This window comes from Pteropus vampyrus, unplaced genomic scaffold (assembly GCF_000151845.1).
Source record: "Pteropus vampyrus isolate Shadow unplaced genomic scaffold, Pvam_2.0 Scaffold91, whole genome shotgun sequence".
NCBI lineage: Eukaryota > Metazoa > Chordata > Mammalia > Chiroptera > Pteropodidae > Pteropus > Pteropus vampyrus.
The window spans coordinates 5371715-5395444 of record NW_011888872.1 but is presented as its reverse complement, the minus strand read 5'-3'; the positions used below and the strand labels follow the sequence as shown (position 1 = coordinate 5395444).

Below are 23730 nucleotides of genomic sequence, written 5' to 3'. Positions count from 1 at the left end.
TTCTCAGCTCTAAGCAAATATTAGAGAGAAAATGGTATGTGAGTGAAAGTTTAAAGTTCTTATAAATATAGAACAGGAAGTTTAACTCCCCAAGGGCAGATTGAGGTTATGAAGCTGCCAAGCAGGCTTCTTGCTGTTTTCCAATGCATCAAGTTCACTGATACGTTCACTACAGGAAGCTGGGGTAAAATTATCTTTGTGCTAATCCATTAAATGATTTCTCACTATAAACAGAAAACAAAGATTCTTTGGGCTGTGATAAATCTTCCTATTTAACCCCTGTCTTACTATGGGAAGGCATTCTTACTTAGCCCTAGCTCTTTGTGCTTTGATAAAGAACCTTTTCTTTTTTTAATCACTGACAAAATTTTTTTTAACTTGCTCATTAGTTAATCTTTCTAATCACTACCCAGTATGAAAAGGGGATTGATGTTCCTCGGATCACAAGATGAGGAGCTAAAAAAGGCAGTCGTCGATGTCACTTACCCTGTTGGTTGGATCTAGAGTATTAGCTACCTTTGCTATTATTGTCCAGTATTCCACAGAGCCATTAGTTAACATGTGGTTGTAGGCAAGTTTAAGGAAAAGATTTTGTCTGCCTATTCCTTCTTTGTTATGTTGAGATTTTGCATTTATGGAATTGCATACTTTTTTTTTCCTATCTTGTCTTCAGTTCTCTCTCCTTGGGGCGCACTTTGATGAGGCTGAGCAGATGTAGGAGTTGGCCACAGGGGCTCGAGATGGGAGCAGTAGCTGTGGTTCTGGCCCTCACTGCCACTGACTGCCTCGGCGACAGTGGACAGGGGCTTTCCAGTCCTGTGTTCCAGTGTTCCCATCCTTAGAATAAGAGAAACAATCTTGCCTCACACAGAGCTGCCAGGATAGAAGTGAAGGTGCATGTGTGAATGCATATCGAAAAAGAGCCTGATCAGTTAAGAGTCATCCTGTATGTCCTCTTCTTGGTCTATCTCGAGTTGAGTACTTCACTCAGTAATGCTAAACCTTGAAGACTTCTTCACTGATGTGCTCCCTCCCTCAATATTTATTGACTACCCGCTTCGTGCAAGACAGCTCACTGGAAATTGGGGAGGTAGAGTATCACTGGGCTTACCAAGACAGCGTTCTTATCCTCAGGGACTTAGTCTTGCAAGACATATAAAATGTGCATAAATAATTATAGTACCTGGCAGAGAGTAGACTATGTCCATATAAACAAAGTCCCTAAGGGAACAGAGGGTAGAGACAATAATTCCAACTATAGGGATTAGAAACAGCAGTGTTAGAGTGGTAACTTTTCAGCTGGACCTTGAAGGAAGAAGATGATGGGGTGGGGAAGGCCATTTCAGGCAAAGGGAAGTTGTGAGTAAAGGAAAAGGACTGCTGGGAATGTGGGGGTGTGTATGGTGAATAGCCAGTTTGGTTTAGATATATAGTGCCTGAGAAGAATTAGTAGGCTATCGAATGAAAAATGTCTAGAATAGTGCCTGGAAATTTGAGGAAGCCTGAACAAATATTCAATGTATGAATGGAAGGAAGGAAGGTTATGGTAAATTCTAGAGGACTAAGGAGCTTATACTTTATTTTTCAGACTGCAGGGCACTTTCAAGTAATTTTGAGCTAGGAAAAAGTATATTCACAGCTGTGCTTCTGGAAGATCAAATAGGTGCAATGTATAAAGTGAACTGAGTAGTAACGAAACACAGTAAGGAAAACATTGCTTCAGGTCTGGTTATGTAACCATAAGAGTCTGAACTATGACTGACAATAAGGATTTCATAAATGGAATCATCCAGACTCCGACTCAGTGACTAACTGGATATGGGCAACAAGGAGATAAAGATGTCTGTCCACAGATTGAGTGGGAGAAATTCTGCTGCCATCAGCAGAAATGAGGACTCGAGGAGCACAGACCCAGTTTGGGGGAGGGGGGGTGTGAGCAGAGGGGTTAACATGGTTGTCTGGGTAGTAGCCACATTTCTAAGAGTTCTGACTGAATTCCTGTGTTCATTTCTCTGTAGTGGTTTTGCATATATTTTGTCTTCTTGGTGGCATGGGATCCTCTGGAGAAAGAGTCATGTCTCTTAAGACTGTATTTCTTAATTGCAAAAGTAGAAGACTTTTATGAATATTTGTATAATAAAAGAGTAAGATAGTTTCATCCTGATGAGCCTTTCAAATGATGCGCTGTTGGGCATAACTCTCAAGTAGAATCAAGACGCAGACCTCTTCAGTGTTAAACAGTTAGTTGTTCCGTGGTGTTCTTGCTGCCTGAGTGGCAGCACAAGGAGCAGAGTACTGAAGGAAATGTTCTCTGGGTTACAGATATCAGTGTGGACCACCCTGATGAGAAGTCCATTATCACTTATGTGGTAACTTATTACCACTACTTTTCTAAGATGAAGGCGTTGGCTGTTGAAGGAAAACGAATTGGAAAGGTGAGCTCACACTGATTTTATAAGATGTGAGACATAATGAAGGTTCAAATCTGAAAGTACTGCTACTGAGCCCCTTGTTCTTCCATGCACTCATAAATTTAGCCAATAGCAATCTGGGGGGGATGCTCCAAAAGGGAAGTAGACAGAAGCCTCTTTATCCCAAAGAGTAAAGGGAGGTAGGAGTGGTGGCTGAATTATTTAGGAAGGGATTTGATGGGGATCTCAGACCCAGAAACACCCCTCCCTTCAACCTTACCAGAAAATTGGATATTGAAAATCTGCTTGAGCCGGCTAATGTCATGGGCTTGAAATATGACTTCCCACAGTTTGAAAAAGCCTCAGTAGTATGCTTTTTATTTCTCATTTGGCTGATGTTCACCTGCTGTATACTTCAGAACACCTCAAACCAGATGGCATTGTCTTCTCAGTGCAGTAGGAATAGAAAATCCATGAGCATTCTTGGGACAGGACCAAGGAAAATAGAGAGCCCTTTTTGTTTCTCTAGGAATTTTTGGAGCTGAGGCAACAGGAGTCATTCAGACTCTTAAACCTTTGCCTGGGGGTTGGGAGGTTACAGAACCCATTACAGTTGAGTTAACCTGTCATTGCTCACAAATAATAGCCACAGTTGGAGTGCCTTATTAGCAAATGGTTCCTCGGGATTAGTTAAAAGCTTGGTTCCAAAGTAGTCCTAGAAGCGTCATTAAGTGTGCATGTGCTCATTTTGGGTTGCAGTCACATTCTCTTTGCACATTGTGATAAGGATCTTACTTTTCCATTTTTCTAACTCCTGTTTACAGGTGCTTGACAATGCTATTGAAACAGAAAAAATGATTGAAAAGTATGAATCACTCGCTTCCGACCTTCTGGAGTGGATTGAACAAACCATCATTATTTTGAACAATCGCAAATTTGCCAATTCACTGGTTGGGGTTCAACAGCAGCTTCAGGCATTCAACACATACCGCACTGTGGAGAAACCACCCAAGTAAGATGCAAATTGGAATGCATTATCATTAATATGGGAAGGGAGAGCCTTGCAGTCACAGACCCCTATTTTCTGACTATGTGTGTGATCTCATTTCTTAATGAATGCCTCCCACCAGAGGGGCCTGTCTTAACTCCTTTTCATCTGACCCTGTGCATTGCTGAGATTTGTTAACAAATCACTCCCTCTGTGAGTCTTTTCCAGTAGATCGTGCTACTGATATATGAGACACCTAAGAAATGGTGCTGGCCCAGATCTCTTATCCAAAACTCTAGTGCCTAACGTGTTTCACAATTCTGTAGTTTTTGGATTTTAGAGAAGTAGCAATTGTGTGTATGTTGTGTTTTATGAGTCCACGTGGGTCTGAGGCAGTAACCCATAACAGGCCCACTTGATATACTATAGCAAAATGTGTAAATAAATATTCAGTGTTAGGGAGAAACAGATAATAAATAGTTTATATCAATCAGTTCAGATCAGGTTTTGCTGCCCCCAAAAGTTTGATTTTTCACACCTTTATAAAGTTCATAATTGTGGAATAAGGATCGTGGACCGTATCTCATTATAGTTCAAAAATTGTTCCTTTTTCTGAAACTCGACTCAGTTGTGAATTCCTTGCTGAGGTCTCTGAAATCCACTGAAAGTTAAATTAGGTAGTCATTTGAAATAATTTTACTGAATGCATTCAGCTTTGCTCTCTGAATGAAGTAAGTTCATCGCCCAGGACTTATGGTCTAAACCTTGAATGGGGTGGCTAATAAGAGTGGTATTGTGTGCCCCCAAGTATAAATCTCAGTAACAACAAACAAACAACCACAAAAAAATTCCACAGTTGGGCACATTTTGAGGTCTGTAATACTCAAAAGCTAACCCACTGTGGTTTCTCTAACATGCGTTTCACATAAATCAGACCAGAGATAAATGGCTTTTAAAATTGTGTGGCTGCAAAATGTGTTTTTTTTCCCCTGCCAGAAGCAAATTAATATTTCCCCTTGAAGAAATAAAATACAATAAATAATGTTTATGGCTGTTTTTTTCTGTGCTTCTTAGATTTACTGAGAAGGGGAACTTGGAAGTGCTGCTTTTCACTATTCAGAGCAAGATGAGGGCTAACAATCAGAAGGTCTACATGCCCCGGGAAGGGAAGCTCATCTCTGATATCAACAAGGTAAAACCGATCTGTCTGGTCTTGCTTTGGCCCGGCCTCCTGTAGGCCTCAGGTTCTGTCATGGGTCTTGACTGCTGGGAGGGCAGGAGACACAAAGGGTCCATTCCCGCTGAATTGATAAGAGGCAGCTGTTGCCCAGGTATTGCAGAGAGTCAAGTGAATACTTGTGGTCGACTGGTCTGTTGAAGGTTTGAGGGGAATGTTAGATTTTATCAAACAGCCAGGATTCTGCCTATTTATCTTGTTACTCTCATCTGTCTGAGGCAATTGACTCAAACATCTTTAAATTGCAGAAGGGAAAACACGAAACCTTATTTCCTGTGTTCATAATCTCTAGAAGTTGGGGCTTGGAATTTTGCCTCCTTCTCACAGTGAAGCTGTCAGACAATTTCCATTATTGTGTGTTATGTCAGCAATTATAGAATTTCACAGTGGGCATTATTTCCAAGTAGAAGTTTGAAAAAAATCTAAAACTGTAGTCAGTTGTACCCATTAAGATTCTTTTAAGAGGAGTTTTTTTTATGTGGATGGAGTAAGATGTATTTTGTAGACATGAATTTAATGTGGACAATCAGTAAGGATTTGGGGGAAAAAATAGTAAGGATTTTAGAAAAAATTACTCAGTAAGGATTTTGGGGGAAAAATATGTGCATTAAAAACAAGTGGCTCAGGGTGGGGTGAATGAAAGATTAATAATATTTCTTCCTGAGAAAAATCATTTATCTTTTTTATATGATCAGAGCTATTGAAGATAATTACTTTGTTTCCTCTCAAATTAGAAATTTATAATTTCGTTATATTGCTCCTTATCTACACTGTTTTGTTTTCCAAGTACAACACAGGACCTTTGATTTAGATAGGGGAGATCATTCCCATGAGGCTAAATTGAGAGAAAACTTATTTTTTCCTCAAGGCGTAAGAGTTAGTGAAGGTGGGAATGAGACTTCCTTTGTAAGTTCCCTTTTAAGGTCTTTTTGAGAAATAGTAGCTGTTGACTGTAGCCAAGGAAAGTTCCTTGAACATTGCAGGAAACTGTTCTTTTTCACTTCTGTAGGCCTGGGAAAGACTGGAAAAAGCAGAACACGAGAGAGAACTGGCTCTGAGGAACGAGCTCATAAGACAGGAGAAACTGGAACAGCTCGCCCGCAGATTCGACCGCAAGGCAGCTATGAGAGAGACTTGGCTGAGTGAAAACCAGCGTCTGGTGTCTCAGGTTGTGCTCTAGACATTATTCAAGAAACTACTCCCTGGGTAATCTAGAAATGTAGGCATACCCAAGGGCCGCAGGATAGCTATTTACCAACATCCCGTATTCTGAAGTGACTGTCAAGTCATCATGCCCACTTCCCATGAAGAGGATGTTTATAATTTCTAATATACTTTCTCTTCTGTTTATCTAACTTTTCATAGATTTGGAAGTAGCTCAAGCAGAGTTTTGTTTAGAGCCAGAGAGCAGAGTTTAGGGCCAGTGAGTGTGTGTGAACCATTCACATTTATTTAATTTTTAAAAATTCCCTCTTATCCTCAATCTTTGACCAACTAATTCTTCAAGGCAGTTAGACTGGCCATGAAATAAAGAAAAATGACTTTCTTTTATACTTGGATTAACATAAACTGTCATCTGCTTCAGTCTCATAAGTCAGGTGCTAGATACGAGTCGGACCCTGCTGTAAAGTGAGAAGTTACTGATTTGCTTTGCGGCGGGGGCGGGGGGGGCGGGTCTGGGCTTATGCATAGAGTTTTAAGGGTCCTAGGGAAGACAGTGGGGGTTGGTTTCCCACGGGGTGAAGGTGTGCTGAGAAGTCCACCTCTGTTCTGTTTCTTTGATCCAACTGGATGCATTTTTTTTGTTTCTCTTCATCCTTTTTCTCTGTAGGACAACTTTGGTTTTGACCTTCCTGCAGTAGAGGCTGCCACGAAAAAGCACGAGGCTATCGAGACAGACATTGCAGCGTACGAGGAGCGCGTGCAGGCCGTGGTGGCCGTGGCCAGGGAACTCGAGGCGGAGAATTATCATGACATCAAGCGCATCACAGCAAGGAAAGATAATGTCATCCGTCTCTGGGAATACCTGCTGGAACTGCTCAGGGCCCGGAGACAGCGTCTCGAGATGAACCTAGGGCTGCAGAAGATATTCCAGGAAATGCTCTACATTATGGACTGGATGGATGAAATGAAGGTAAAACTTGACTGAAAGGCCATATCTGATCCAGTGAGGCCTCTGTTTTCCCACCCACTAATCCCCCAACAAACATTGTGCCCCTTGTCTTACTGCCCGCTCTGCAAAGCTAGAGGAGGGCCACGGTACCCGCAGGAGGATTGTTAGCTCACGAGTAAAGTGAGATGTGCGAAGTCTGAAAAAGTTGCAGTGAAGATCAGTTCTATAGCTTGAGGTCTGCTACTGTGATTTAGATCTGATGCAGATATATTACATGGCAGGGTATCGATCAGATTGGGGTTTTCTGTGTTGTTAATTCCTTAGAGTTGAACTGCCTGTTCATCGCTTTGATCTATGCGTGAGTGGCTCTAGTCTGGGGCGGTGGCCCAGATAGGTGGCCCAGGCAGGTGGGAGAGTGGTAGGCAATATGGACAGAGTGCACCTTGGGAACCAGTCAGCCAGAGTTCCAGAGTTCAAATTGTGAGTGCCAGATCTGCCTGCCGTTTTTGAGCCTCCTTTCTTCATCATTGAGTGGAAATCATACTGCCTGCCTCACCCAGTTATGACGGGGCTGGACACGATAAAGTGCACGGATCATAGGACGAAGCTGGTCGGAAGTGGATGTCGGTGCCGGTTTGTGCTTCCCCTTCCGTTATTGACAGTCCCAAGCAGAGTTCCAAGCTTTCTCTCCACCCAAGAAGAGGCCTGCCATTCTGCTAGAGCCCTGTGCCTGTTCACATCCTCTCACGCAGGCCATGGGAAGCTCATCCATGTCAAGCAGTTTCCCAGCTGGAAGGTGTTTCGCTTCGTAGCTGAGACAGAACAGGGCAGTTTCAGGTCATATCATGAAGCCTCCGTTACGTCAGCACACTGTATTCCCAAGCCTGACCTGATGCCAGGGATTTCCTTCTTGGGATGTAAGCCCTCGTCTTTTGCTTACCTCTTGAACTGTTCCTGGCAGAGGGCAGGGTCACCTGATACCATCAGTTTTTCCTCTTAACTGTCCCAGATTTATGATGTTATAAAGTGTCATCTGTCTTGACTCGTTAAATAGAAATGTTAATAAAATCTAGCCAAGAAGTGCCTTTCATTTTATAAATCACGATGTACATTATAATTCAGATTGGGCCAGAGACTTCCTCAGCATTAAGCGGGATGTAGAAATTTCTGGAAAAGATGTTTGATGAGGCCCCCAGATTGGGCTAATGAAAGAAACAAAAGAAAATGTTAGTGGGTTCAGACTTAAAACAAAGAAGCTGCTCAGGCCCATTCTCCTTATTTGGTTAAAGGTGTCACTGGTAAGCTTTTCAACTAGATTTCTTCTCCCATGGATTGTATAGGTATTGCAGAGGCATACCAATAAGCTCTTAAATGAGGAAAATATCCACTTAAGGGGTCAGCAGCTTCTGAGAGATTCCTCTGAACTTTGAAGTGAAACAGCTCTATCATCGTTATCTTCTTGAGTAGTTGTTGCAGAGTTTCTTCTTGGAGCCCCAGTTGACATTTCATACTGGTTCCTTGCCCTTGTTTTTTCTGTTCTGTACTTTTTAGTGTATTATTCCAAGGTAGATGATCGTTAGTTCATTGTGTCTCTCCTGATGCAGGCCTTTAGGTTTGGTTTGCTTTGCTCTGGTTTGCTTGTCATCTTCCCCTAAAGGTAGGGGAAGGATGGCTGGCCAGAGGGAGGGTGCAGCTTGGTTGCTGACGCTCAGCTTTTCCAAAGATTATAAGATGCTGAGGTCAAGGCTGTATTCATAGATGCCTTTCTTGTGCACAGGTGCTATTATTGTCTCAAGACTATGGCAAGCACTTGCTCGGCGTGGAAGACCTGTTACAGAAGCACGCCCTGGTGGAAGCGGACATCGGCATCCAGGCAGAGCGGGTGAGAGGTGTCAATGCCTCCGCCCAGAAGTTTGCTACGGATGGGGAAGGTAGGCATGGACCATTCCAGACATTGCCTCCTAGTTACCAGAGATTCATCTTTACAGAAATAGCTAAGTTATGTGTGGCAATGGGGCTTTTGAAGTTACTGAGCTATTATTGTAGGTTCCCAGCAGGTTTGTGTCTTGCCATGCTGTGGGTACATGAGATACAGTGGGGTGCCCTACCAGACACTTTAACTCCGTCTTGCTTTTCTGAAATGGACATGTGTTTTCCTTAAATACTCAAGTGCTGCTTGTTTTTGAGTGGTTCAGTGTTTGGCAGTAAGACTTTGCCGGACCATACCCGATGCATGCCAACAACCCAGTGTGTCTGCTCAGGCATCTCTTGGCTTTCACACCTGGTTGCACTTATCTTTGTTTCAAGGATGTTTGAAAGGATTGGGTTTTATTTCTTACATTTTAGAAACAAATGTAGCTGCCTTTTTTCTTAAAATTTATATGCTTTTTTGGTTTATAAGTGATCCAGAATAATACTTAGAGCAAAAAAAGAACACTTATCATTGCCCCTTTTCTCCTTTTACAGTCAAGTTCCTACAGTGTGCTCTGTTGCCTCATAAGATGGCCCTGCACTTAGAATTGAACTGGTAACCTAGTTGTAAGAGCATGGGGTATAGCTTACTGCCTGCAAATGATCAGGAACCTTTGCTAAACTCTGTCACACACCCACATTCCTTATTTGCCGTTAAACAGGTTACAAGCCCTGTGACCCCCAGGTGATCCGAGACCGCGTGGCCCACATGGAGTTCTGTTATCAAGAGCTTTGCCAACTGGCAGCTGAGCGCCGGGCCCGCCTGGAAGAATCCCGTCGCCTCTGGAAGTTCTTCTGGGAGATGGCAGAAGAGGAAGGCTGGATACGGGAGAAGGAGAAGATCCTGTCTTCAGATGACTATGGGAAAGACCTGACCAGCGTCATGCGCCTGCTCAGCAAGCACCGGGCGTTTGAGGATGAGATGAGTGGCCGCAGCGGCCACTTTGAGCAGGCCATCAAAGAAGGTGAAGACATGATTGCAGAGGAGCATTTCGGGTCAGAGAAGATCCGAGAGAGGATCATTTACATCCGGGAGCAGTGGGCCAACCTGGAGCAGCTCTCAGCCATTCGGAAGAAGCGTCTGGAGGAGGCCTCGCTGCTGCACCAGTTCCAGGCGGATGCCGATGACATCGACGCTTGGATGCTGGACATCCTCAAGATTGTGTCCAGCAACGACGTGGGCCATGACGAGTACTCCACCCAGTCTCTGGTCAAGAAACACAAGGATGTGGCAGAGGAGATCGCCAACTACAGGCCCACCATCGACACGTTGCACGAGCAGGCCAGCGCCCTCCCGCAGGAGCACGCGGAGTCTCCAGATGTCAGGGGCAGGCTGTCAGGCATCGAGGAGCGGTATAAGGAGGTGGCAGAGCTGACACGGCTGAGGAAGCAGGCGCTGCAGGACACCCTGGCCCTGTACAAGATGTTCAGTGAGGCTGATGCCTGTGAGCTCTGGATCGACGAGAAGGAGCAGTGGCTCAACAACATGCAGATCCCAGAGAAGCTGGAGGACTTGGAGGTCATCCAGCACAGGTGAGTCGGGGATGGCTGCTGGGTGTCAGGGGCACCAGCGAGCCCCTCATTACCACCAGTGACCAAGACGGACTACCCTGCTGAATTGCTTTTTCAGGTTTGAGAGCTTAGAACCAGAAATGAACAACCAGGCTTCCCGGGTCGCAGTGGTGAACCAGATTGCACGACAGCTGATGCACAGCGGCCACCCGAGTGAGAAAGAAATCAAAGCCCAGCAGGACAAACTCAACACGAGGTGAGCGTGAGTGAGGCCAGCACTGTGTGCTCCCGTGGGCAGGGCCAGGGAGGGTGAGGTCACCTGCTGAGCCTTGCTGTCAGGAATTTTGTGCATGGGGTCACTGGCATTGTGGCACTGATGTCATGGCATTGGCATCTGCCTTTCAGCATACCCAAATTTTGCAACAACTGTTTTGAGGCGATGTCATTTAGGGCAGCCCAGCACCTACTCCTCCCCTCATCAGTAGTTAGGGCCTTTGTGAGATATCACACATTAGTGTGGCTCCTGTGCTGTCCCTTTGAAGATTATTTCTGGATTAGAATTTAGACATATTTGAGATGTAATTGGCCAATGGAAAGTCCTGATAATCAAGGTAGACCTTTGTCCTTGTCTAATCTTTCTTTTGAGTAAACCACATTTGAATAGGTTATGGCGACAAGGTGGCCCCAGTTCTGAGGTTTACTGTTAGGTATTGGGATTGGAAAATATTCATTAGATGCAGCTCAGAGAGTAAGATGTGTGTACATGAATGAATTGACTCTTCATGTACATGAATGAGCAGACATGAATGAATTGACTCTTGGGGACAGATGTGTTGTCACAGTTCATATTGGAGCTCTTTAGCCCGTCCCTCTTCATGTCAGGCTTTTTCCAGATTACATTGCATCCCTGAGCTGTTTCAGTAATATTTGATGTCCGTTTACTGAGTGAGATGATTTTTCAAAAAACATGTAGTCAGAGCAAAACTGGAGTGAAAAAAAATTGCAGCTTCGACAATCACTATTAATTTCATTATCCAGCCATGAGCTGTCAACCTCATTTTCACACTGCCCTCTCGGCCGCCCCTTCCCCGCCAGGTGGAGTCAGTTCAGAGAACTGGTGGACAGGAAAAAGGACGCTCTTCTCTCTGCCCTGAGCATACAGAACTACCACCTCGAGTGCAATGAAACCAAATCCTGGATCCGGGAAAAGACCAAGGTTATCGAATCCACCCAGGACCTGGGCAACGACCTGGCCGGCGTCATGGCCCTGCAGCGCAAGCTGACCGGCATGGAGCGGGACCTGGTGGCCATCGAGGCAAAGCTGAGCGACCTCCAGAAAGAGGCAGAGAAGCTGGAGTCGGAACACCCGGACCAGGCTCAGGCCATCCTGTCTCGGCTGGCCGAGATCAGCGACGTGTGGGAGGAGATGAAGACCACCCTGAAAAACCGCGAGGCCTCCCTGGGCGAGGCCAGCAAGCTGCAGCAGTTCCTGCGGGACTTGGACGACTTCCAGTCCTGGCTCTCCAGGACCCAGACGGCTATCGCGTCAGAAGACATGCCCAACACGCTGACTGAGGCAGAGAAGCTTCTCACACAGCACGAGAACATCAAAAACGAGATTGACAACTACGAGGAGGATTACCAGAAGATGAGGGACATGGGCGAGATGGTCACCCAGGGACAGACCGACGCCCAGTACATGTTTCTGCGGCAGCGGCTGCAGGCCTTGGACACTGGATGGAACGAGCTCCACAAAATGTGGGAGAACAGGCAAAATCTCCTCTCCCAGTCACACGCGTACCAACAGTTCCTCCGGGACACCAAGCAAGCCGAGGCCTTTCTTAATAACCAGGTAACCTTCGTTGTTGCCTTTGCTTCCTTCCTCTGGGAGCAGGTCCTGGTTGCCTTTTGAAATGTGTTGGCTGGGGCTGCTGATTTAACCTACACACCTGAATGGAAGTAGGATGGTTTAGAGAGTTTTGTTCTTTCCTGGCTCCCAAGGCTTTGAAACCCATCACGATGCAGAGGATAGGAATGACAGGTTTACATGGGAGCTGTCCTGTCTTGCAAAGCGTGGTTCTGTTTCAGCTACTGCCCAGGACCCTCTATGTTCATAGTATGTTCTTGTAGTATCTCATTAAATTGGCCACAAACTGTGAGCTATTACTCCAATTTTAAAGGTACAGTGAGGACTTTTTTTTTGGACTGAATGGCTGTCTTGTTCTAGAGGAGTCAGAGACTTGACCCAATGACACAGGCAGCGATTAGAAAAAAGAAGACAGCTGAGGCTGGTCGGCAACATCAGGGCTGTTAATTTCTCTTAAAAGAGAGAGTTTGAAGGGTATGTTGCTTTTGCCTTCATGGACATGTGAGTGGACCCTTGTGGCCGATGCACAAAGCTTTGCTTACTTTCCTCACTCTGGGAAAAAAAATTAGAGCATTTAACCACTTAGGGAAATGTAGACACTTACATGGTGTCCCACTGGGTTTTTTAGCCCTCTCAACTCTTTGTCAGATTCAGTAGATTGTTTCTTCTAAGTGTAATGGGTGATGAAGTGAGTATGATGAAGTATATTGCATGTAAACGTATGTAGTACACAGGAAAGAACGCTTTTGTTATGCTGAAAATCAGTCCCGTTTTATTATGTCTCATTCCGCTGCGTTTTTTTTTTCTCTCTCTCTCTCTTTAACTAAGGAATATGTTTTGGCCCATACTGAAATGCCCACCACCTTGGAAGGAGCTGAAGCAGCTATTAAAAAACAGGAAGACTTCATGACCACCATGGACGCCAACGAGGAGAAGATCAATGCTGTCGTGGAGACTGGACGGAGGCTGGTGAGCGACGGGAACATCAACTCCGATCGCATCCAGGAGAAGGTTGACTCGATTGATGACAGGTACAGTGTTCGGAGGTTCCTAAGGAAGTCTTGCACTTTGGGACTCTCAATCATCTGAATCACTGGCCAAAAGTCCTTGGGACTCTGGGTGGTATATGGGCACCTAGCAAAATTTAATTTGCTTACTGGAGAAAATCAATGAGCAGCAGATGGCTGCCTGACATCATAGTTCTCATTGTAAGATGTGCACAGTGTCCACAGAAGAAGACGCAGCCTAAGAGGCCACACTTATCGTTAACCATGAACTCGAGAGCAGTAATGCTGAGTAAATGCCCTTTCAATGTTGACAGAAACATGTCACCCGATGGGACCCTGAAAGGCAAAATCTTTCCCCAGCCAAGGCCACTTTCATCCTCTTCCACACAGGGCTCCTCTGAAGCCTGTCAGAAGGGAGTGGGGAGGAAGGGTGAGATTTGCTTGTTCCCCATTACCTGGCAGAGCCACAAAGGAACATTATCAGGCCTTTCTTAGAAAATTGGCCTGGTTAATGCTGTAATATCTTTTTTACAATGAAGGAAAAGGCCCTTTTCCTCCTTTGCCAAGGCATCTCTAAGATTGGATGCTTTTGTCTTATTTTTATTTATTTATTTATTTGCATTTCTAAAAGATTTTTCTCCCTGATCGAAGACCAGTGCACTCTGTTTGATCTTCACCCCTAATTCTCACCCTGTCCTTGTTATTACTAAAGTGGGAGGTCAGGGCAGATCAAGGTTTGGATACACCAGCGTGGGCCAGTTCTCAACCAGCCACTTTCATCCTGGTCTGGCCCATATGGGTCAGTTACTAGCCTCTGTGCCAACTGATCTTCTCTGGTTCCAGCTTGGTTTGGATTGAGGGCTTACTGTGAAACTGATGTCATCGAGAAAGAAGCTCTTCCTCAAGGCTTCTCCTCTGGCTCCCAAATGCAGTGAACAGGAATAAACTTCTTGCTGAGAACATTTCCTTGCCTACTGTATATCCAAGAAGTTCTCCTGGGACCCCAGGACCCTGGCCCAGATTAACTCTTTATGTTACAGGGTAGAAAAAAGGAATTACTCTTTCCACATAAAGATTGAGCTCCTGGCTTTAGTCTCTCTAGTTTCTCTTTTGCCCTGCTTCAGGGCCTAAACCGTATGTTCTAAAGGTGGTAGGTACTATGGAATAGGGTAGAACGTAGGCTAATTATAGTTTTATCTGTTGCTTTTAAAACAGCTACAAAAAATGAAAAAAAAATTCCCTTTACCAGATTCTTCTTAAAAGAGTGTGAGAAACAAGAATTGGGCAAGGCATTCTTGACCTAGAGAAAAAGAATTTCCTTCTAATCCTGATGCTGAATTTCTCATTGTTTTGTAAATGTGATGCCCCATGTTCTTCTGTATTAGATGCACACAGCTGGTGTCCTGAAGGTGGGCTTGGTCGTTGGGGACACGTGCTTTCTCTGTGTGTTTATACGTTCCCTGGCGCTACAGCTGCGAGGGGTTGCTGAAAACAGGTGATGTCGTCAAGACCGGAGACTCCTCAACGTGGGAGAACATTTCAGCAGCCCTCTGTTGTGGCTTAACCTTCCTTTTGTCCTTGACTGAAAGCCTGGGCTCCTGAGGTTACAGAGCCTCCTTTGGATTTCTGATTTAAAATTAAAAAAGGAAAAAGAAAAGGAAAGTGGATCCTGTACTGTCGCTCCATAAGTATGTGAAAGATAGAAGAGGAGGGGTTCTTCCCATTGGCTGCTGTTAACTGAATTCTGGTTTCACTTCAGTGTCTCTAGAGGCCTCAAGATCTGAAACTGACCTCAGAGAATACTTTTCTGTTATAAATTATACAGATCTGTGAGTTCCAGGTGTTATAGGACACAAGCTAAGTAAATATCTGAAGCTTCAGAAATAACCTGTGGTTCAGAAACGTTCTGATGCTCTTGTGAAGCTATTCTCATAGAACACAAAATCATTACAATGTGCTTATGTTCCAGGAATCTTGTCAATTACGGCACAGTTGTTGAAATGAAAAAGTACTAGAACAAAGACATTGACTCTTAACAGATGTGGGTGGAGTGCAAGGGGCCTTTAAAGTGTTTGTGATTGGGTGGAAAGGAGCCTGCTGTCCGAGCCTGTCCCTGGCTGAGCTTCCTGGCTCAAAGGAAAATCCCAGCCACCAGGAAATCCCGGGAGAGCAAGGAACAGTATCTAGCTTCATAAAGCCAGACCTTATCTCACACGAGAAACAAAGCTTAAAAATTACCAGTCCATTTCACTCAGGTACCTGCAGTTCTCTACTTTTCATAAGAACCAGAGTTAAATCTAGCACCTGCCTCGTGATGAGGGAGCTTTTGAGTCTTGTGATAGGGGTAGGAGGTGAGAGAAGAGATTTAACCTTGCCCCAAACAAAGAGCACTCTTAGGACTGTGGGAAACTACAGCCAAGTTTTACAGGTCTTTCCCTTTAATTAAATCCACGTTGCAGCTTTGAAAGGCTCTCCCAAGTTTCACTTCCCATGAATGATTTCGGTCGCCACTAGTAAACAGTTAAGCCACACTCACTTTACTCGAGGGTTTTCTGAGTCAGCAGCAGTCTCTGCTGCCTGCACAGCTGTTTTTCACTCCGCAGAATGCATCACTCGAAGGGGTCATCATTATGCCCTCCTCGCAGATCTTCGTCATTTGGACATGGGGCCCTAAGACACCATTTGGCTTTTCCCTTCTTCATGGCCCCACTACGAGAGAAAGATTACCCAGTCCGATGTCTGTTGGGCTCATGTGAGACTCAATTAGCTAAGAAACACATTCAAGATTCTGTCTGGTTATATTTCTCCTTTAGTGATTCTTCTCAGTGGCCCAAGTTGTTTTTATTTCTGTCATTTCCACATCCTGTTGTAACTGCCAGTATCTGTAAGTCTTCCTTGTTAACATAGTGCTTACATGGGATGCCGTGGAAAGGAATAGGATCTTTTATTCAAGGCCTTTGACTGATGACAGGACTCTTGCATTTTGTCACTAACTGCAACTCACATTACCTCCCTCCAGAAGATTTGCTTTATTGTCAAAAGTTCCTACCAATAGTGACTGGAATTTGAGAATACAGCACGAGAAGAACTTTTCTTGAAATTCCTTCCCCACTAACATTTTTAGATGACTAATTCTTTAACCCAAATTTTCCCAACAATCTTAAAAAAAATTTTTTTTTTAATTTTTGGTCTCTGAGGATAGTAACGAAGTAAAGGAGATTGGCCTTTATTATTGTTATAAAAGCAATAGAATGTAAAATTTGGGGGAGGGCTCCTACCTTTAATTTCATCTGTAGCACGTGCCATTTTAGTTTCTCTTTTTAATCTCTGCCTTAGAGTTTTATATCACTGAATTATACATAAGATGCTTTCATTTAGCATTATATAATAAGCATTTTTCTATCTTTGCATTTTGCCTAATGGTATAAGCATATTAAGATTCTTTTTCCAGAAGTTATGGAACCCCTTTCAACTAAAAAAAAAAAATTTAGAGTCATTATCTGTATTTAGCATGTACCCGACAGTCTTGTTTCCATTCATGTTAACTCCTGTTGTTCTGTAGTCACTGGTACCTATAGGAGCAGAGGGCGTTTTCCTCTGGTTCCCCAGGCAGGTAACAGCTGCAGTGCCGTCACTTCTTGTTCCAGCGCTCACTGAGGACACTTGGCGTTGCTGTAAGATCTTTCTTGCTCCTGAAGAGGGTTCTTTAAGAGTCAGTCCACAGCAGGTGCTCACGGCGCTGCTCTTTCTCATTGCTGTGGAAAATCCAAGTCTGTGTCCTTTCTCATCCTTGCCGTGGAGACGGGCGAGGTCGGACCAGAGGCCTTGTCCTGGCCCGTGAGCAAGAAATTGTTTTGAGAATCAGAATGAAAAACTCAGAGCCCTCCCCATTGGCACTCTTCCTTTACCTCTCTAAATACCCTTAGGCCGGCTGGCGTAGGTTATGTCAGGGGATGTCAGGGTAACTGTATTATGGCAATGTTGTGTGATTCTCAGAGTGCGATAGCTCTCCTGTTGCAGGGGGACCGTTTAAAGTGTTGTGCTTTAACTTCTTTAAACCTCGGCTACCCTATTTATTAATGAAAAATGAGATTAGGTAGGTAGATAATCTCGCAGGTCTAAAAATTTTTCATTCCCGGTTTGTTGTTGTTTTTGGTGAGTTTTTCTCAAGATGGGAATCTGCTTATTAGGAAATGTTAATTTAAAGTCAGTTACCTGATTTATCTATATTTTCTTAGTCGTGTACATGTTCTGTCACTCAACAAGTTTCTTAAAGATATGTTTCAAATTCTACCATGGTGCCTAAAATAGGGACTTGTATGCAAGCTTGGATCCCCCACTCTCTCCACTCCCCACCCCGCCACCCCCAGCACCAGATCAGGAAGGACTGAATTTATATGGTTCATTTGACTACATCTTCAGCCTGTCGTGTGGCCTGTTACAGGTGTTTTGCTTTCTTTTGTACCATGGCTTACTCATTTGGAAGCTGCTAAACTCTCTTGTTTATCTTGTCTCCTTAACATAATTGAAAAGTGTAAGCAAACTGTTTTCAGCACATATACAAACCCAGGATAGAGACTGAGTTGTGAAATCTGTGTTTCGAGATTCTCTACTTCCTGTTTAAAAAATTATTCTTGTTATCATTATAACAGACATAGGAAGAATCGCGAGGCAGCCAGTGAGCTTCTGATGAGATTGAAGGACAACAGGGATCTTCAGAAATTCCTGCAGGATTGTCAGGAGGTATGTCTCCCTTTAACCTCTCCCTTCCTGGTTTCTAGCAAGAGCCAGCCAGCATTTGGCAGAAGAGCCCCTGGAATTATAAAGTTAATTGAGGTTACAAATTCATATCACATGTAATTTTCAGGTGAGGCAGTGCAGTACTTTGTCAGTTCTCCGGCCTACAAGTTACCACTTAGAGTAACTAGATTATTATGATCTGGAACATATAGTCTAGAACTGTGCTGTCCATTACAGTAGACAGACACTAGTTTTACATGTGGCTATTTCATTTTAAATTAATTAAAATGAAATAAAATTAAGAGCATAGTTTTTCTGTCTTACTTAGCTGTATTTTAAGTGCTCAGTAGCCAGCTGTGATTAGTGGCTGCCATACTGGACAGTGCAGACTTAGAACATTTCCATTGTCGAAGAAAGTTATACCAGGCATCGATATCCTAGAATATCCTATAACCGAAAAACATTTGTTAGTTTAATTGTTTGAAGCAATGTACATTCTTTCCAACGGAATGGAAAGAACTAAAAGGAACTGGCTACCCAGGTAAGAAGCACGGATTTAAAACATATATACTGAGTTTCTTTCTTACTTAAGACTTTCAAATATCCATCTTTCTGGCTCCTTAGATTTGTATGTAATGTGCCAAGAACGGTAATCCTGACTTCAAATTCTGAGTTTTAACATGTGGTGTTAATCTGATGGTTCTCATACTACTTCATGCTCCCCTGATACATGCATAAACAAACTTGGAAAACTAAAATTGGCCAGAAGAATGCGGTTCTCTGTAAGCTAATTGGAGAAAAGCATCTAGCTGACTTCACGTGTGAGTTCATGAGCACATCGTATTTCTCTATCTGCCAGAGGACAATGGAGTGATTCAGTCTTCTGTGGTTTTTTTAGGCTAAATTGCTTCAGCGGCAAAAATGGATTGAAGAATATTCAAGTGAAGCTGCAGAGACCTTGGGTGGGGAGGAGGGATAAAGGGTATGGGGTAGGATCAGGTTTTGTGCTAAGAACGTGACTCAAATCATCACAAACACTTTGCACGCAAACATGTGGCTGTGTGTCAAAAGAAATCTGACTCTAATAACAGTTGTCGTGTTAGACAGTCTGTCACAGAAGCGATCTTTCACGTCCATTAAACTGCTGTCATACTGTGAATCTTGCAGTGTGCTCCAGCAGCTAAACCTTAATTTAAGAAGGGAAGCCCTTAAACTATGTAGTTTAGGGTCTGTCTGTTTTCAGCACCACATTGATGAATCTAGGTCTCTGAGGAATTTGGCTGGAGCCAGACAGGCTAAAGACAGGAGTGTCTCTTCAAGTGACTTCAGGCAATAATAATCCATTTCAATAGGCTGCTCGCTTAAAGAGGCATACATGTCCCAAAACCGAGCGAAGAGAAGAGTAATGCGATCTAAAGTTAGCTGTGTGGAGTTGCATGTTGTGTTGCAGTGAATACCAAGTGGCCCTTTGGCTTTGGAGGGTAAAAGGGATCAGGAGATGGTTGCGGCCTGGGCTGTGCCTTTCACAGATTGGAGGTCCTTGTAGGACCCTGAAGTTTCCCCTGAAGCACCATCAGTGACTCTTTTTAACCTCAGTCTATATTTGAGGAGGATGGGGGATCAATGGGATTCCATGCTCTTGCTTAAAGGGCAAGTTAAAGAGTTGAAATTCATTGACTTGACCCTGGTGAAACCTGGGCTAAATTTGAAAAGAAGAATGCCAGGAAATGAGCAAGAGACTGAGCCCAGGAGAAACGCGGTTGAAATTTCCAGCCCGTTTTGCATTCACAGAAGTGTGGATTCATAGATAGAAATGTGTAGAAAAAGTAAGGCAATAAAATGATAGTCCTTTCCAGTGGAATCCCAGCAATTAGATCTTCCAAATTGCCATTCTTGGTTACAAGAAGTCCACTCCGTACTACAACAACAGTGACTACATGCCTAGGGGGTTTAGTCTTGTGTGATTTCTGTTTAAAATATACAGAAAGGTTTCAGCTGGTTTTTTTTGTCCTGGAGTTGATTTGCACGTCTCCTTGTGACTGTTCTGCCAAGTCACCAGAGTGTATCTTTTCGAAATTTCCTTGTGCCTCCTAAAGTTGGTACAACCACGATATCTGCTGGGAGTATCAGATATCCCATATCAGCATATATAGTTTCCACATAGTGATGAAATTTAGGTCAAGTTTGGGTGTTTCAAACCTCTTGGAGTACAAGTACAAGCAAAGGGATGTTATGTGTTATTCCTTGGCCATAAACGTTCTGTCATTCAGCCACATTAAAATACTCCTCTTTTAAGCCAGGGTTTCTGAGAACAGAGTTTGTGTATGTTTGAAAATCTACGTATTTTTCTGGTAGATGTTTACAGAGATGAGATTTAATACCATTGCTAGCTGTTGGTATTCTTCAAGGTCTAAGGACTCCAGGTTGTCTCTCTGTCACATCCCTTTCCTCATGGGCGCCTCGACTGGAGGAGGCATGGGTTGTGATACTGCCATTGTTGCCACCCCGCCCCCATAAACAATGCCTGGATGGGGAAGCAGCAATATAGTGGGAATGAGCAGGGGTCCACCTAGTCCTAGTTATATTTGGGGGGATACGAAAAACGTCATAATTTTAGTAGTGTTATTTTAATGCAGTATCCTGAAAAAAAATGAATAATTTAAAAGGTACTGTTTTTTTGTCTTATTCCCTCACGCTATATGTCATGTTTTCTGAAACTGGAGCTTTTTTTTTTTTTTTTTTAGGGAGGGTGCTGTAACTAGATGTGTGTGGTGCAGGGATAGTGAGTTCAGTGCTTTGTTTTTAGCCTAATTCAGTGATCAAAGCATTTGTCATATCCTTTTCCTGTCTGCACAGTGTTCTTTTCTGCAGGGAATGAGTATATTCTTAAATGACCTTTGTTAAATGCCCACAAATAATAACTGTAGCTCTGATTCCAGAATGCTGATGAAGGGCTGATGAACTAGCAAGTTCCATAGATCACTTTCATTGTTCTACATCCCTTGATGCTTTAATCTGTAGGGTGATGTGTTCAGCAAAGAACAGATTTGTTTATAAGCCTCTGTTTTTTATGTAGCTCTTTTTTAAATCTCTCTTGGGTAGGTGATTATGAAGAGTGAAAATATGTGAATGTCCTTGATACTTTGGATAAATGCCTTCTATTGTGTTTAATCTCTCTCTCTCTCTCTCTCTCTCTCTCTCTCTCTCTCTCGTGTGATTGTGTGTGTGTGTGTGTGTGTGTGTGAAATACAGGGGAAATTTTTACCATTTAGTTTCCTTTTAACTTATTTTCTCCTTTGAATGAATGCCCATAGCATTTCAGATTTTAGCTACTTACATTACTGAAAAGTAATTCTTTTAAAGTAGGAAATTTAATGTCTCTTGGTACGTAGTAAATTTATCGTTCTTGCTTACAAAGAGCTTTATGAGATTTACTATTTTCTCCCCTCAATAAAGAGTGACATCAAAGATCTTGCAACTTTTTGCTTTCAGTCCCCACCCTCTCCCGTGTGGTAGGCAGATAGCCTGAGAAAGGCGAGATGGTGCCGGAGATCCGCCATGTTCAGAGCCGGGGTCTTCCCGGGACCTGCATCGTCCTCCTAGATGTTGTTTCCATGGAACAGGCTGTCTGTTGTTTAAGCGCGTTTGTGGGGAAGCCTTTCCCAGCAGCATCCCGGATACACGGGAACGGCCTTGGAAGTACTGATGCTGTGAGGGTTCCTGTTGGCTTTGTGCACCCTTCCTAAACACTTGGAGACAGGGCCATGGAGGAGTGAGGAGTTCAGGTGCAAGTTTGTTGTGACAGCGACTGGTATAAATGTGGGCTTCTCATGGTCTCACTGGAGAATGGACACCGTCACTGAAGACATTTGCTTTGGTGCAGGTTGACTCTCTAGTCCCTTGTGTATCTTCCTCCTGGACAAACAAGAAGCTCTTCATGGCTTAGCACTGTGTATGGGGTAGGAATTAGCACCCTGGCATGGCGAACTGCAGGCAGGCAGTGAGGAGCCGGGCGAATTGGGATGAGAGCCAGCAAGAGAAGTGTGTCCAGAGCCCAGGACTGGCAGACTCCCAGCCCGAGCCTCATGGAGAAAATTCCCTTCTCAGATCTGTCAGCGGCTGGCAGGCTTGGTGAAGCTTTCCAAGTAGTTCAGATCCAAGTAAACACATTGGATCTTAAAATCAAGTCCTATGAAGTGTTCTATCTAAGTCTGAATGGAAGGCCCTTTAGAGAAATAGTGGCCATAGAAAAAGGGGAGAAGGTGATTCACACATGATGGAACCATTAAGAAGGAGGGCATCATTGTTACCTTACCCCTATGATGACTTATTTATGCTTTTTGGCATTCCCATAGATACAGCATGAAGGGGAGGGACAGATAAAAGAGGAAGATTTTTGGTCGTTTTGTGATAGAACTAAAAAAGTAAAAAGAAAACCAAATGAGATGAAAGACAGTTAGTCATGATTAACATAGTATATCTGGCACAAATATTTGGAAGAGAAAGAAGATTGTGACTTGGACTGGTTAGGGCAGAATTTTAAACACAAGCCTCTCTTGGGGGAAGGTTATTTAAGAGTGCCAAACAGTTTGAAAGCTGGCTCACAGAGTTTTCGTGCTTCTGGATTTAATGTTAGATACATAGTTTGGAGCAAGGCTCAGGCCAGCTTCCATACAGTGGAGATACCTGTCTTGACGGGTCAGAAGTTATAAAGTAAATATTTGGTTGTCTGTTGACATAGAAACATGCAGTATGTATAGTGTGACATAACACAACTCTTTCCAGGCAGAAAAAGGGCTGATGTCTATGATCATAATCTCTGAAATCTTCCTTTCTCCTCCACCCGCCCCCACCCCCAGCTGTCTCTATGGATCAATGAAAAGATGCTTACAGCCCAGGATATGTCCTACGATGAAGCCAGAAATCTGCACAGTAAATGGTTAAAGCATCAAGCATTCATGGCAGAACTCGCGTCCAACAAAGAATGGCTTGACAAAATCGAGAAGGTGAGTTAAAATGTTTGATAATTTTTGCATTTCTGCTGTGTGGGCACAGTGAGAAAATGAACTGGTTCGAAATGAGCTCCTTTTTACTTAACCTACCTTCTAGAACACGAGAGTCATAGCTGGCCACATTCAGAAGGTACACAGCCAGTAGAGGTCCCAGCTCACTTACCAGTCTCGACTTCAGCCCAGCTGGAGAGGGAAAGGCAGGCAGAAGCCCCACGGGGTGGTGCGAAGTACTCGATTTATCTTCTCATGAGTACTAGTGTTTAGGTTCCATTGTGCACATGATAGACTATGAGCCCCTGGGCAGGGTCCCTACTCTCTTCGATTACATTACACGTATAGGACTGTGGCAGGCTAATGAGGTTCAGGTGTACAGAATTTAGAAATAGTATGTATTTTTAAATTTCTTTATTTTTCTTGTGTGCCTACTATATACTAGGCACTATAATAATTTAAAATGTGTTGTTTCAGCATAGGGAGATTTGGTGCACCATAACTGACATGAATATGACGAAGTTTCTGATCCTCCCTTCTCTTCCTTCATACTTTTTATGTTGTTTCAAACTCTTAACAATTAAAAAAATGTATTATGGTCTTTTGTGGGTAGAGTTGAAAGGATGAAGTCTTAGGTTCTTAGCATTAGTTGAAACTATTTCAGCATGCTGAAATCACTTCTTGCTGGATTCCCATGAAAGCTGTGTAGTGTGCATAGAGTAGGCCATTGAATAGTAACTTCACGTGGAGAGACTGTGTGTATGTGTATGTGTGTGTGTTTTGAATGAATGGGTAAATCATAGGTCAAATAATCTTAGGTTTGTTTTTCACAGTGACATTCGTTCTCTGGCAAACTATTTATTTATAACCACAGTGGTTTT

At 43.5% G+C, this 23730-nt stretch overlaps 1 protein-coding gene across 1 annotated transcript in view; it reads left to right on the top strand.

Annotated features, from left to right (window-relative positions):
• SPTBN1 (spectrin beta, non-erythrocytic 1) overlaps positions 1–23730 on the top strand; it is a 185075-nt gene that overhangs the window by 134978 nt on the left and 26367 nt on the right. The window contains exons 8-19 of the mRNA XM_023532837.1: positions 2323–2435; positions 3236–3423; positions 4474–4591; positions 5646–5804; positions 6468–6770; positions 8527–8680; positions 9383–10253; positions 10351–10488; positions 11328–12084; positions 12928–13130; positions 17759–17849; positions 22706–22852. Coding sequence (XP_023388605.1) covers positions 2323–2435; positions 3236–3423; positions 4474–4591; positions 5646–5804; positions 6468–6770; positions 8527–8680; positions 9383–10253; positions 10351–10488; positions 11328–12084; positions 12928–13130; positions 17759–17849; positions 22706–22852 — 3242 coding nt within the window. The remainder of the gene's footprint in view (positions 1–2322; positions 2436–3235; positions 3424–4473; positions 4592–5645; positions 5805–6467; positions 6771–8526; positions 8681–9382; positions 10254–10350; positions 10489–11327; positions 12085–12927; positions 13131–17758; positions 17850–22705; positions 22853–23730) is intronic.